The sequence below is a fragment of the Chlorocebus sabaeus genome, chromosome 2 (genome assembly GCF_047675955.1).
Source record: "Chlorocebus sabaeus isolate Y175 chromosome 2, mChlSab1.0.hap1, whole genome shotgun sequence".
In the NCBI taxonomy this organism is placed as follows: Eukaryota; Metazoa; Chordata; class Mammalia; order Primates; family Cercopithecidae; genus Chlorocebus; species Chlorocebus sabaeus.
In genome coordinates, this window is record NC_132905.1 from 25,800,747 (window position 1) to 25,811,934 (window position 11,188).

General features: G+C 49.1%; 1 protein-coding gene across 1 annotated transcript in view; it reads right to left on the reverse strand.

Moving 5' to 3' along the window:
* The window catches only part of BPI (bactericidal permeability increasing protein), a 34,353-nt gene extending 24,537 nt beyond the window's left edge, over positions 1–9,816 (reverse strand). The window contains exons 1-5 of the mRNA XM_008017749.3: positions 9,434–9,816; positions 6,092–6,206; positions 4,711–4,839; positions 3,114–3,275; positions 1,827–1,890 (exon numbers count right to left, since the gene is read on the reverse strand). Coding sequence (XP_008015940.3) covers positions 1,827–1,890; positions 3,114–3,275; positions 4,711–4,839; positions 6,092–6,206; positions 9,434–9,647 — 684 coding nt within the window. The 5' untranslated portion in view covers positions 9,648–9,816. The remainder of the gene's footprint in view (positions 1–1,826; positions 1,891–3,113; positions 3,276–4,710; positions 4,840–6,091; positions 6,207–9,433) is intronic.
* Between the last annotated feature and the right edge of the window lie 1,372 nt (positions 9,817–11,188).

The following is an 11,188-nucleotide window of genomic DNA, read 5'->3' on the forward strand; positions in this document are numbered from 1 at the left end:
CATCATCAACCTCACCATCACCATCATCACCATCACCATTATCATCCTCACCATCACCATCATCATCATCATCCCCACCATTACCGTCACCATCGTCAACCTCACCATCATCATCACCATCAACAGTAGCAGCAGCTTTACTACTTATTAGCTTGGCTGCTATAGGGGCCACTTTTAAATGGTACTAAGAAATAATCGTAATTGTTCCAAATGTTAAATATATCTCAACACTCTTCTCAGACTATTACTTGATTATACAGACAGTTGAACTGTGGGTGAGCTAGCCTAGTGAGTGAGTACATTTTCTGCATTATCTCATGAATCCTTACAGTGCCTTGGTGAAGAAAGTATTAATGTCCTTTTCTTTTTTTTTTTTTTTTTTGAGACAGAGTTTCGCTCCTGTTACCCAGGCTGGAGTGCAATGGCATGATCTTGGCTCAGCGCAACCTCCACCTCTGGGTTCAAGCAATTCTCCTGCCTCAGCCTCCCAAGTAGCTGGGATTACAGGCATGTGCCACCACTCCTGGCTAATTTTGCATTTTTAGTAGAGACAGGATTTCTCCATGTTGGTCAGGCTGGTCTTGAACTCCTAACCTCAGGTGATCCACCCACCTCGGCCTCCCAAAGTGCTGGGATTACAGGCGTGAGCCCCACGCCCGGCCTAATGTCCCTATTTTACAGATGGTAAAATTGTGGTTCAAGAAGGTCAAGTCATTTCCTCAAGGTTACACAGCTAGTTAAGCCCTGGAGCCAGGGCCAAAACTTACCCCGAGACGCTACCCTGAGACTTTGGCTGGGGATTGTCCTGCTCATTGGAACTGTCCCATCTAATCCCAACCGAGCCACTGGCTCCACTCTTGCCATGTGGCTCTAAAACCCATTCTATAGTCCACTGTGTTAGGCATTTTGACAAACATGCATTGATTTCTCGCTTTTTAAGCTTTTGACACAGTATCTTCAGATAGATGATCTCACATGATTGATGCCCCCCTACCTGTTTAGTGTCTTTAACAAGGAAACCAATGTCTTCCACCTAGAAGACCGCACGAGCCTCCTCAGTGGTCTCCTTGCCCCTACTCTTGGCCCCTCCAGTCATTCCCACAGCGGACAGGGAAATTGTTCTAAAGCACAGAACTGGCCAGGTCACCCCCTTGCCTAAACCTTCAACGACTTCCATTGCCCTCTGGAGAGAGCCAAAACTCATTGCTTTTTGAGACAGGCTCAGATGATTCTTAAAAATTGATAATTTGTTAATGGAAAACCAGCTGAATGAATGGCCTCGTCCCTTATCTGAAGTATCTGGGTTGCGGGTTTAGGCTGTGGGCATGGTTGGAGGAGTGCTGGCCGACACCTGTCCCTTATATTAGTTCCAGCCTCAGGGAATGGGCTACTACTGAGGTTTGGCCAAAGCCCAGAAATGTAGCTTCATCAATGGCATTTGTTCTGAATGGGGAGCATCAAGGAAGGAACTTGGGGTGGGGTGGGGTGGAGGAAGGAGTCTACCAGGGGTATGGGAAGAGAGGGAGGCAGGAAGAGAATGGCATTTTCTCAGCAGGGAGGAAGGCTGGGAAAAAGCAGAGGTGGCCCAAGCAGGCATGAGGGAAAGTTTGCTGGGCGTGTGGGAAGTGATCATCTCTTGATCTCTTGGTGGATTCTTCAGCAAAACATACACAACTGGCTTTTAGAGCTGGGGTTGTGGTTTCAAAGGGCTATAAGCACTACCAAGGGGTCTGGAGTGACAGCAGAGTGTCCGGAGAAGGGGGAGGTGTGTGGTCACTGAGGGCCCTTCCCCTCTGTTCGCTGATGGGGCTCCAAGCCCCTCCTACCTGGCTGTTCAACTTTTTTCGAAGCGTAGACTCAATTTTTTTGCGGAAGAGTCGGATCAGCCACCTAGAGATGGACAAGTAGGGAGATAGATGAGGCTTTTTGGTTGTCCCTGGGCTGGATTCAGGAGGCTGCCTCATCTCAAAAGCTTTCTTCCCTCCTGGAAACAGGTCGTGGCACCCTCGCCCCTGAGCTCTAACTGCACACACCCCATCAGACGCTTGTCCCTGATTTAGTGACCTGTTCATGAGGCTATTTCCTGAATCCCTGCGTGGCTGGGCCCCTGCCCCAGTCTCATTCCTCACCAGCCCCTCCCTCACTGCACACCAGCCACACTGGCCTGCCACGTCCTCTCTCCTGTGTGTCCTCCCACCACCGTGCCTTTGAACATGCTGTTCCCTCTGCTTAAAACACCCCCGTCCCTAACACCTCCCTAACTAATGCCTACTTATCCTTTCGTCTCAGTTCAAATGTCATTTTGCCAAGGAAGAATTGGCCTGCCTCCAGATGGGGTCAGAGCCTCCGGTTCTCTGTGTTCATACAAGTTTGTACCTCTTTTTTCTTAATTCTTATCTCCTTTTGTAATTCTGTATGAACCATTCATTCATGCAATGCTTTGGTTAATGCTTTTCTTCCCCACTGGGCTGAAAACTTTAAGAGAACAGGACTGTGTGGCTGAGTCTGAGGTGAAATAGACCTGGACTTGAACACTCATCAGCTGTAGCAACTTAAGCTATTGCCTATCTCTCCATGCCTTGGTTTTCTCCCCAGAAAACGGGGTAATAATAGACGGATCTCACAGAGTCATGGTGTGGCTTGAATGAGATAATGAGTGTGCTCAAATCAGTGCTGGGCACAGTCAGAGTCAGCCTCTGACAAATATTAGCTCTTACTAAGTTTTCATTGGTCACTCATTTCCTGACCACGTTGCACAAGCCTGGTGCAGATCTGAGTCTCACTAGATATTTGTTGAATGGATGGATAGATGAATGCCTGCAGATTTGTGACGACGATATAATTTAGTGCATATGTAACGTGCTTAGTATGAGCCTGGGACATAGTAAGTGCTCAGTTAAGTCTGCTGAATGAATATGGAATAAACAAATGATGCCTTGAGAAAGAGAGTGTCTGCTTCATCTGTGGACCCCTGCCTCCCGTGCCATGCCTGAGGCCTCTGAGCAAGGCCTGGCATGCAGGTGGCACACTGGGTGTGTTTTCGGAATACAGGGATGATTGAGAGAGTTGTTCTTTAGGTCCCTCCTCCCAGCCACAGCCCTGGGAGTCCATACCCCACTCTGCTTTTTGAGATGCGCACGTGGACACTGTTGATGTGGCTGCTGCAGCTGGAGCAGCTGACGGTGGGCTTGCCTGATGTGGAGTTACTGCCCAGCTTCAGATCAGCCGAAATGGACATGCCTTCTACGCTCAGGTCAAAATTGCCGCTTGTTTTTCTGGAGAAAAACAAAGAGGAACGTGGAACAAATCCTTTCTTCCCACTGCCATTCAAACTTTACCCCAGTGCTGGAGGGCAGGTTTTGTTATTATCCCCACTCCAGGCGAGGAGATGCAGTTCAGAGAGAAGAGGCAGCTTGCCCAAGGTCACACAGCAGCTGAGTGGGACAGTCAGGATTCCAACCTGAACTCTGAACTCATGTCTGACTGGCAGAAACCTGCTCTTAACCACTGCCTCAGCTGCCGCCCCAGCTGTGTGGCCTTGGGCATGTTTCTTACCTCTCTGAGCTTCCATTTCCTCCCTCAGACCCTGGTTCAGCAGTCAGACACCAGAGTGTGTGTCCCAGCTTTGCTACTAAAAAGCTGGGTGTTTGGGGCCAATGACTTGCATTAATTAATGGAACCATTAATTCAGTAATGAGGTTAATAACTCCTCCCTCAGGGATGCAATGGGTTTTGGATAAGACAGTGGACATTCTTTTGTTTTTGTGTGTGATCAGCAAGGGAAAAGATAGATGCAAAAGGGCCCAGGGAGGGAGTTAAGTGATCCTTGTCGTGGGGAGGAGACACACCGAGCAGTTCTTGTAAGGGCAGGCACACTCACGCCCCTTTCATTCGCCAGGGCGGTTTCTCCTCTATTTTCCTCCCTAGATTCCCCAGAAAGGAGACCTTCCTAAAGCGACGGTCACTCTGAACCACTGTTAGTGGGCAGGGTAGCTGTGGGGAGAGCCCAGGATTTAGATTCGGAGTTGTAGTTTGGGTTATTTGCCCCTATTTTTCACCCTCCCCTGCATTCATACCCTTACCATTGCCTATCATGGCAGGGTTGAGGAGGGTGCCTTTGCTTGTCCTTGACTTTGGGCTTGGCCACGTGAAATGATTTGGCCAGTGTTATATAAGTTCTGAGCCTGGGCCTTAAGAGGACCTGTGCGTTCCTGCTTTCCCTTTTTGCACCTCTGCTATCACCAAGAGTATGCTCTGCATAACCCACTGGTCCAAGGAGAAGGAGACACAGGTGGAGCCAAGCCTCCTTTGCTAAGCCCAACCCAGGTCAGCTGAGCCCCAGCCGACACACAGATGTATAAGTGATGACAGCTGATTGTTGTTTTAAGCCACAGAGTTTGGGATAGTTTGTTACACAGCAATAGCTAACTGATAAACAGAAGAAATTGAAGGTTCCACTTAGCTTTCCACCGGAAGCCACATGCACCAACTCAGCCTTGCCAGTATCCTGCACTGAGATGTGGATAAATGCTCAGTTATTAACCAAGGGTTATGTAAAATCTTCTCATGTATAGAATTTCCTGAGGAACCCTGTGGCAATAGGTGGTCACAGGCAAGGCAAACATTGGGCATTCCAGAGGCCCTGACTCTCTAATCCCGTCCAAATATCACCAAGAGCGCACCCAACAAACCGCAAGCGCAGAAACGCACATGAAACGTTTTCGTGCCTTCCATTTCCCGCTGATCTTGATGTTGGCGTTGCTGATGGAGAACTTAAGGCCCACATTGGGCACCATGCTTATCTGGGAACTGGGAAGCTGGAATTCACGGATGTCCATGCTGCAAAGGAGAAATGTGAATTTCATATAATTTCATATAATCCTAGGTGCCCACATGAGGACTTGGTTAATGGTTAATGCAGACTCATCCCCCACCACCTGGTCCTTCACTCCGTCCATTCCAGGAGTTCCAAAGCTAAGACAGCAGCCTTGACAAATATGTAGGCAACTGGAGCGGCTTAGGTTTTGAAGTCAGAAAAAACCTGCATTTAAATCCTGCTCTTTAATATACTCTTGGGTTACCCTGGACATAATTACCACCAGCCTCAGTTTCCTCATCTGTAAAATGGGCACAATGATCTCTATTTTGCAGGGTGTGTGACAATCAATGAAGATAAAACAGGAGGCCCTTTAACTGGAAACTCTGTATAGGAGAATTCTGTATAGCTCTGTCTTGTTTCGCTATTGCAGCCCCAGAGCCTGCTGTGTCAGACATACAGTGGGTGCTCAAAATATCTGTGAATGAATGGGTGTACAAAACTCTACAGAGGACTTTCATGGGTTTTCTGCCCAGTGCACAACCCCCTTCTTGTGATAACAGAACTACTAGATTATTTAGGGGAAGCCCCTCCCCACATCTGTTCCATGCCACTCCGAAGAAAGTTGATCTCACGTCCATCTTCAGGGGGTGGAGCTTGCAACTTAGGCTCGGCCAAGTAGTGTATTTCATTCCCTGGCTACAGTGATTGGCTCAGGGCTGTGTACGTAACCTAAGGTGGGCCAGTCAGAGTGAGTCTTAGGGCTCTCTATTCAGAGTGCTGAGTAGGAGATCTAGTGAGACTTACTGGTGACTGTCTTGCCTGTGGAGGAGGGGATACACTGCCTGCCAATTGGGCCTGTCCAAGGAAGTGATGCTGAGAGGTGGCAAGAGAGGAAACAGGGCCCAGTGGCATGTAAGCCTGCCTCAAGCTGAACCCGAAGCCAGGCTCTTCCAGTGACTTTTCAGTCATGTGAGCCAATGCATTCTGCCTTAAGCCATTTTGGAAAAGATTTTCTGACCTTGAAACCTGGCACTTTCTAATTAATATATGGCACAAAGTTTGGGGGTTCATGACATTTCCTGGGAGTTGTGGTTTTTGTGGCTTTCTCCACGCTCAGCTGGGAGGTTGCCTCTCCTTGGGATGATGTAAACACAGGCTTTGGGATATGAAACCCTGTGAGTTGAGGAGTTTGTGGCTCTGCGTTCTAGCTCTTGGTGGTCCCAGAACACTGCAAGTCCTGCAAATCGAGGACTGAGCTCTGACGGGCCTCACCTGTAGAAGCTATAATGCCCCTTCCCAAGAAGCTTGATCTTAAAGCTTCCTGAGTAGTCAGGAATCTTGATCCTCTTCAGCTCCTTCTGCAGCGCGGCTGTCCCCTGCTGGCTGGCTGAAGGGAGAAGGCAGGGGTGACAGTCAGAGGCACGGCCTGGAGCAGGGGACAGAGGGGCAGGGCAGGCTCTGGACCCTGGGCCCCTGTTCATAGCATGAACAGTGGCACTGGAAGGGTCAAAAACAGAGACCAGTTAAGGTTTCCTAGAAAAGGCCAAATAGTAAACTGACCCTTTATAGGAAACCAAACTGCCTCTGTCACAGATACTCAGCTCTGCCGTTACTGCACAAAACAGCCATAGACAATATCATGTTCTTCTGTGTGCCTGTACTCCAATAACACTTTATTTGTTGGCATTGAAATGAGAATTTCATATAATTTTCACATGTTGTGAGATAGTATTTTTCTTCTTTTGTTGTTGTTTTGAGACAGGGTCTCTCTGTGTCACCCAGGCTGGAGTGCGGAGGCATGATCACGGCTCACTGCAACCTCGACCTGCTGGACTCAGGTGATTCTCCCACCTCAGCCTCTCTAGCAGCTGGGATCACAGGTGTTTGCCACCACACCAGGCTAACTTTAAAAAAATTTGTTTAACATTTTTGCAGAGATCTGGGGTTTCACCATGTTGCCCAGCTGGTTTCGAACTCCTGGGCTCGAGTGATCCTCTTGCCTCAGCCTCCCAAAGTGCTGGAGTTACAGGCCTGAGCCACTATGCTGGACCCTTTTGATTTTCCCCCATCATTTAAAGATATTAAGACCATTTTTGGCTTATAGGCCATGCAAAAACTGAGGGCTATAGTTTGCTGACCCGTGGTCTAAAATATCACCCCTGAAACACCCAGTTATGCATCCTACTAGTATTTGTTGGATACTTAATTTGTTATTTGCTCTATGATACACCCCCTCCAGATCCCCCACCTCTCTGAGTTTTGGGCTGTCTCCCCAGGGCCTTTGCACAAGCTATTCCTTTTCCCTAAGAAATTCTTCCCTCCCATATTCACCCGGTCAGCCTCTAGTCAGCTCATTCATCACTTCCTCTGGGAACCCTCCCTGGCTCAGTAGATCAGAGCAACACCCTGTGTTATTCTCATGATGCTGTGGATGGCTCCTCCAGAGCCCCCGTTACCATTTGTAATCATGCATTTATTCACATTACTCTGACTAATGTCCCTCCCCTATTACATGTAAGCCCCCGAGGTCAGCAGCAATCTGTTTTATTTACTAATGTGTCCCCCACATTCCCATTGTGCCTGACACTTTGAAGGCACTTAAGATATGTTAGATGAGGCTGGGTGCGGTGGCTCACGCCTGTAATCCCAACACTTTGGAAGGCCAAGGCTAGTGGATCACTTTAGGTCAAGAGTTCAAGAGTTCAGCCTGTTCAACATGGTGAAACCCCGTCTCTACTAAAAATACAAGAAATTAGTTGGGTGTGATGGTGCGCGCCTGTAATCCCAGCTACTTGGGAGGTTGAGGCAGGAGAATCACTTGAACCCCGGAGGTGGAGGTTGCAGTGAGCTGAGATGGCGCCATTGCACTCCAGCCTGGGTGACAGAGCAAGACTCGGTCTCAAAACAAAACAAAAAAAGATTTATTAGATGAATAAATAATGTCCTAATGGCAGGAATTCTACCACCAGTTATGATGTGGCTAACAGCATCAAAGAACCAATTAAAAGGCAGACACATTACCTGAAAAGGAGTAAATAGTAAGATGAGGGAGCCCAGACTTTGGGTTTTCTCGGAGCCAGTTAGGAAATAATAATATCAATGAAATGTATTGAGCTTTACTCTGTGCCAAGCGCTGTTCTAGGCTCTGCGCATGTATGAATTTGTACAATCCTAGGAAGTAGGTCCTGTCACTACCCTCATTTCACAGATAAGGAAGCTGAGGTTCAGAAAGCTGACGTGACTTGCTAGGGGCCACACAGCTGACAAGGAGCAGAATTTGAACCCAGGCCTTCTGGTCCCAGAGCCTACGCCCTAGAGAAGGGTTTCTGGGGGTTCAAAAGTAAATGGCACATAACTGGTCACCGTGTGGAGGGAAAAAAAAAGTGTGGTGTCCAGGATCTGTAAGTTGACAGAGACCAGGCCTCGAAGGGTCTCAAATGCCATGCCAAAGGGTCAGGATAGCTTCTGAAGGCAGTAGGCAGCCACGGAGAATGTGAGCCAGGGGAGGACATGAACAGATTTGCTGCATTTCAGAAAACTCACTCTGATTGGCACAAAGTGACTGGGTAGAAGGGGAAACTGAGGCTGCTATGACGGAGCATGAAGACCACCGAATTTAAAGACCCTGACTGAGCCTCTGCTTCGACAGGCTTCAGGGCCATACTCCTTCCTCCTAGCTCTTCTGTCTTGTGTGGCCTTCTGTCTGCGGCTCTAGGATTCAGAGACGTCCTGCTGGTCTAGGGTGGGAATTCAGGGATGGGATACCAGCTCCTCCTGAGTCCTGTCTGTTTCCCGAGGGCACCCCAACTGGAGAGGCTCTGCCTTCCCCTTGGTCTGATTTCCCTGGGGCTGGCTATCACCCACTGCTCTGCAGGTCATCTCTCTGCCACCGGGAGGCAGCATCGAGCAACCCCACGCTGGGGCATCAGGCAAGACCAGAGCTGACATCCAGGCTGCCAGCTTCTCGCGTGTAAGTGTTGATAGCAGCAGTTTGTCTTACACAGGCTGAAGTGAGGGTAAATGAGATTGTGTGTGTAAAGTTCCTAGCTCAATGCCTGGCACAGGTTAGAGCAGGTCAGCAGGGGCTGCTTCATGCCTTTCTCTCCTCTGCCTGGGCCTGGGTGAGTGGTCTGGGGGGACCCTCTTTGTGTCACCCGGCAGAGCACTGTGCACAGTATGGCCACCAGCCCCTGCACTGGGGAGAGCACGGGGTGGGGAGGTCCTCCCACCCTCTCCCTCTGACTGCTCAGCCTCCTCAGCATCGAGAAGCAAATGGCAAGGCTGAGAACTGGCTTTGGAAAGAAGAGAAGGGCTTAGAAGTCCAAGGTGGAGGTTGCAAAGAGGGAAGGAGGGGACCATGAGGACCCTCAGGGGTCTGAGCACTGGACTTGGAGTCCTCTAGACCAGTTCTCCAATCCCAGCTCTACCATCCCAGCCCTGTGATCTTAGGCAACTTGCTCTGCCTCAGTTTCTTCATATATAAAATGGGGGCAAGGGGGCCTGCCCTGAGGAGCTATGAGTATGCCAGGTGACGGGTCTAAAGGGCTGCACACAGTAGATGCTCAATAATTGCTCCTCAGGGGTGGAGAGGAGGGAAGGGAGGCATCTAATTACCATAGTCCAGGCCCTTCTGGGAGATCCTGACCACGACGCCAGGGTTGGCGGCCGCTGTCACGGTGGTGCCCACGGCAACCAGCACCAGCAGGGATGCCCATCTCGGCGCATCGTGAAGGCCCCTGGCCATGTCCTTTCTCATCCTCCAGAGCTGCCAAGACCTCAAGGCCTTGAGGTGGGACCACAGAGCTATAAAGGAGTCCACTGGGGACATGCAAGTCAGTAGAATGCGGAAAGGAGGAAGGAACCTGGCGAGAGTGGGAAAGAGGGAGGGCAGCTGTGGTTTTCCTTTGTGGTTAGGGCCCCACAGGCAGGGAGAAGTGCAGCCTGGGAGGCTCGCATGTGCATGTATGCATGCCTGTGTGTGCACAGGTGTGCACGTGTGTATGTGTGTGTGCAGATTGGTTCCCCTCCCTAAGCACCCCATCCCCCGCTCTGTGATCCCACCCAAATGCCCCCACCTACCGACTGCCTTGAAGCTAGGTGGCACAGACATAAGGATTCATATTTTTCTTTCTACTTTTGATTTCTTTTGTATTTTGGATAGTAAAACATTTAAGAAAACAGATGCTTTAGTGTTTTCTTGTCCTGAAAGGCAGTAGTGGTAATGATTAAATGCTCACATTTTAGAGTCTAGTATCTTGGCTGTGGTTTTGCATCTTAGCCCTGTCTATTTCTGTAGTGGTCTGACCTCAGGCAAACCCTTTAACTTCTCTGAACCTCAGTTTTCTCTTCTGTAGAAGAGAAATATATAGTACTGCTCCCTCTCTGGATTGTGGAGAAGGTAAAATGAGCTTAAAACCACGTAAAGCATTTAGCACAGTGCCCGTGCAAAATAAATATCCAAATACTTAATGTTAATGTTACCCTGATTTCAAAAGTAATCCATGTTTATTGGCCAAAATTTGAGAAAGAAACAAGAGAATACAAATTACATGTAACTCCCTCTTCCAGAGACAAGCCAAAGTGTATTTTAGAGCATTTCTTTTCTCCCTCTTTTGTTGGTAAGCATAGGTAGAGGGTCTATGTTTGTTTGTTAATGAATATGGGATCACCTGGTCAGTTTGGTAAAGTTGCCTTTTTTTGATAAACAATATGTAGCGAATGTTCTTCTCCAGCATTAAATATTTCATTGCTTCCTCATCCCACAGCTTTCTTATCCAAGCTTCTGTTTTTGTACATTTTTACTCATTCCTTTGGCAGATGTAGAACCTGAGGCTTCACCAGGGGAAGTGTTCTTCCCACAGTCACTCAGCAAGCTGCTAGCAGAGCGAGGATCAAAACACAGCCCTCCAGATGCATCCCACACCAGCCCGAATTGCTCAGCGCCTTGGGAGTTGGGGGGATGTAGACACTCCCCACCGCCAACCCAGCTTTCTAGACAGGTCCCTGTCTGCTCAGCCCCTGCCCCTCCCTCTGCAGCAGCCTCAGGCCTTGGGTGGGCAGGAACCCCACCGGGCAGCCTGCTCTGTCTCCATGGTGATGAGAGGAGGGGCGGGGCTGCAGAGGGGGCAGCCGGCTTCTCTCCCGCTGGGTCCTCATCAGCCCCCTGGTGCCCTGTCTCCCCGACTTTGGATTTTATGAAAGTCTAATGAAGTCCGCTGAGCCTGGAGGACGTGAGACCTTCTGAAGTTTTCTTCTTTTTTTCTTAAAAGTTTTTTTCTTCCTCTCTTTGTTTGGTTCTAAAAGAGTCTCCCCTCCTGCTTCCATCTGCAGCAGCTAGAATTCCTCTGGCTTGCTTCAGAATGAAAGCAG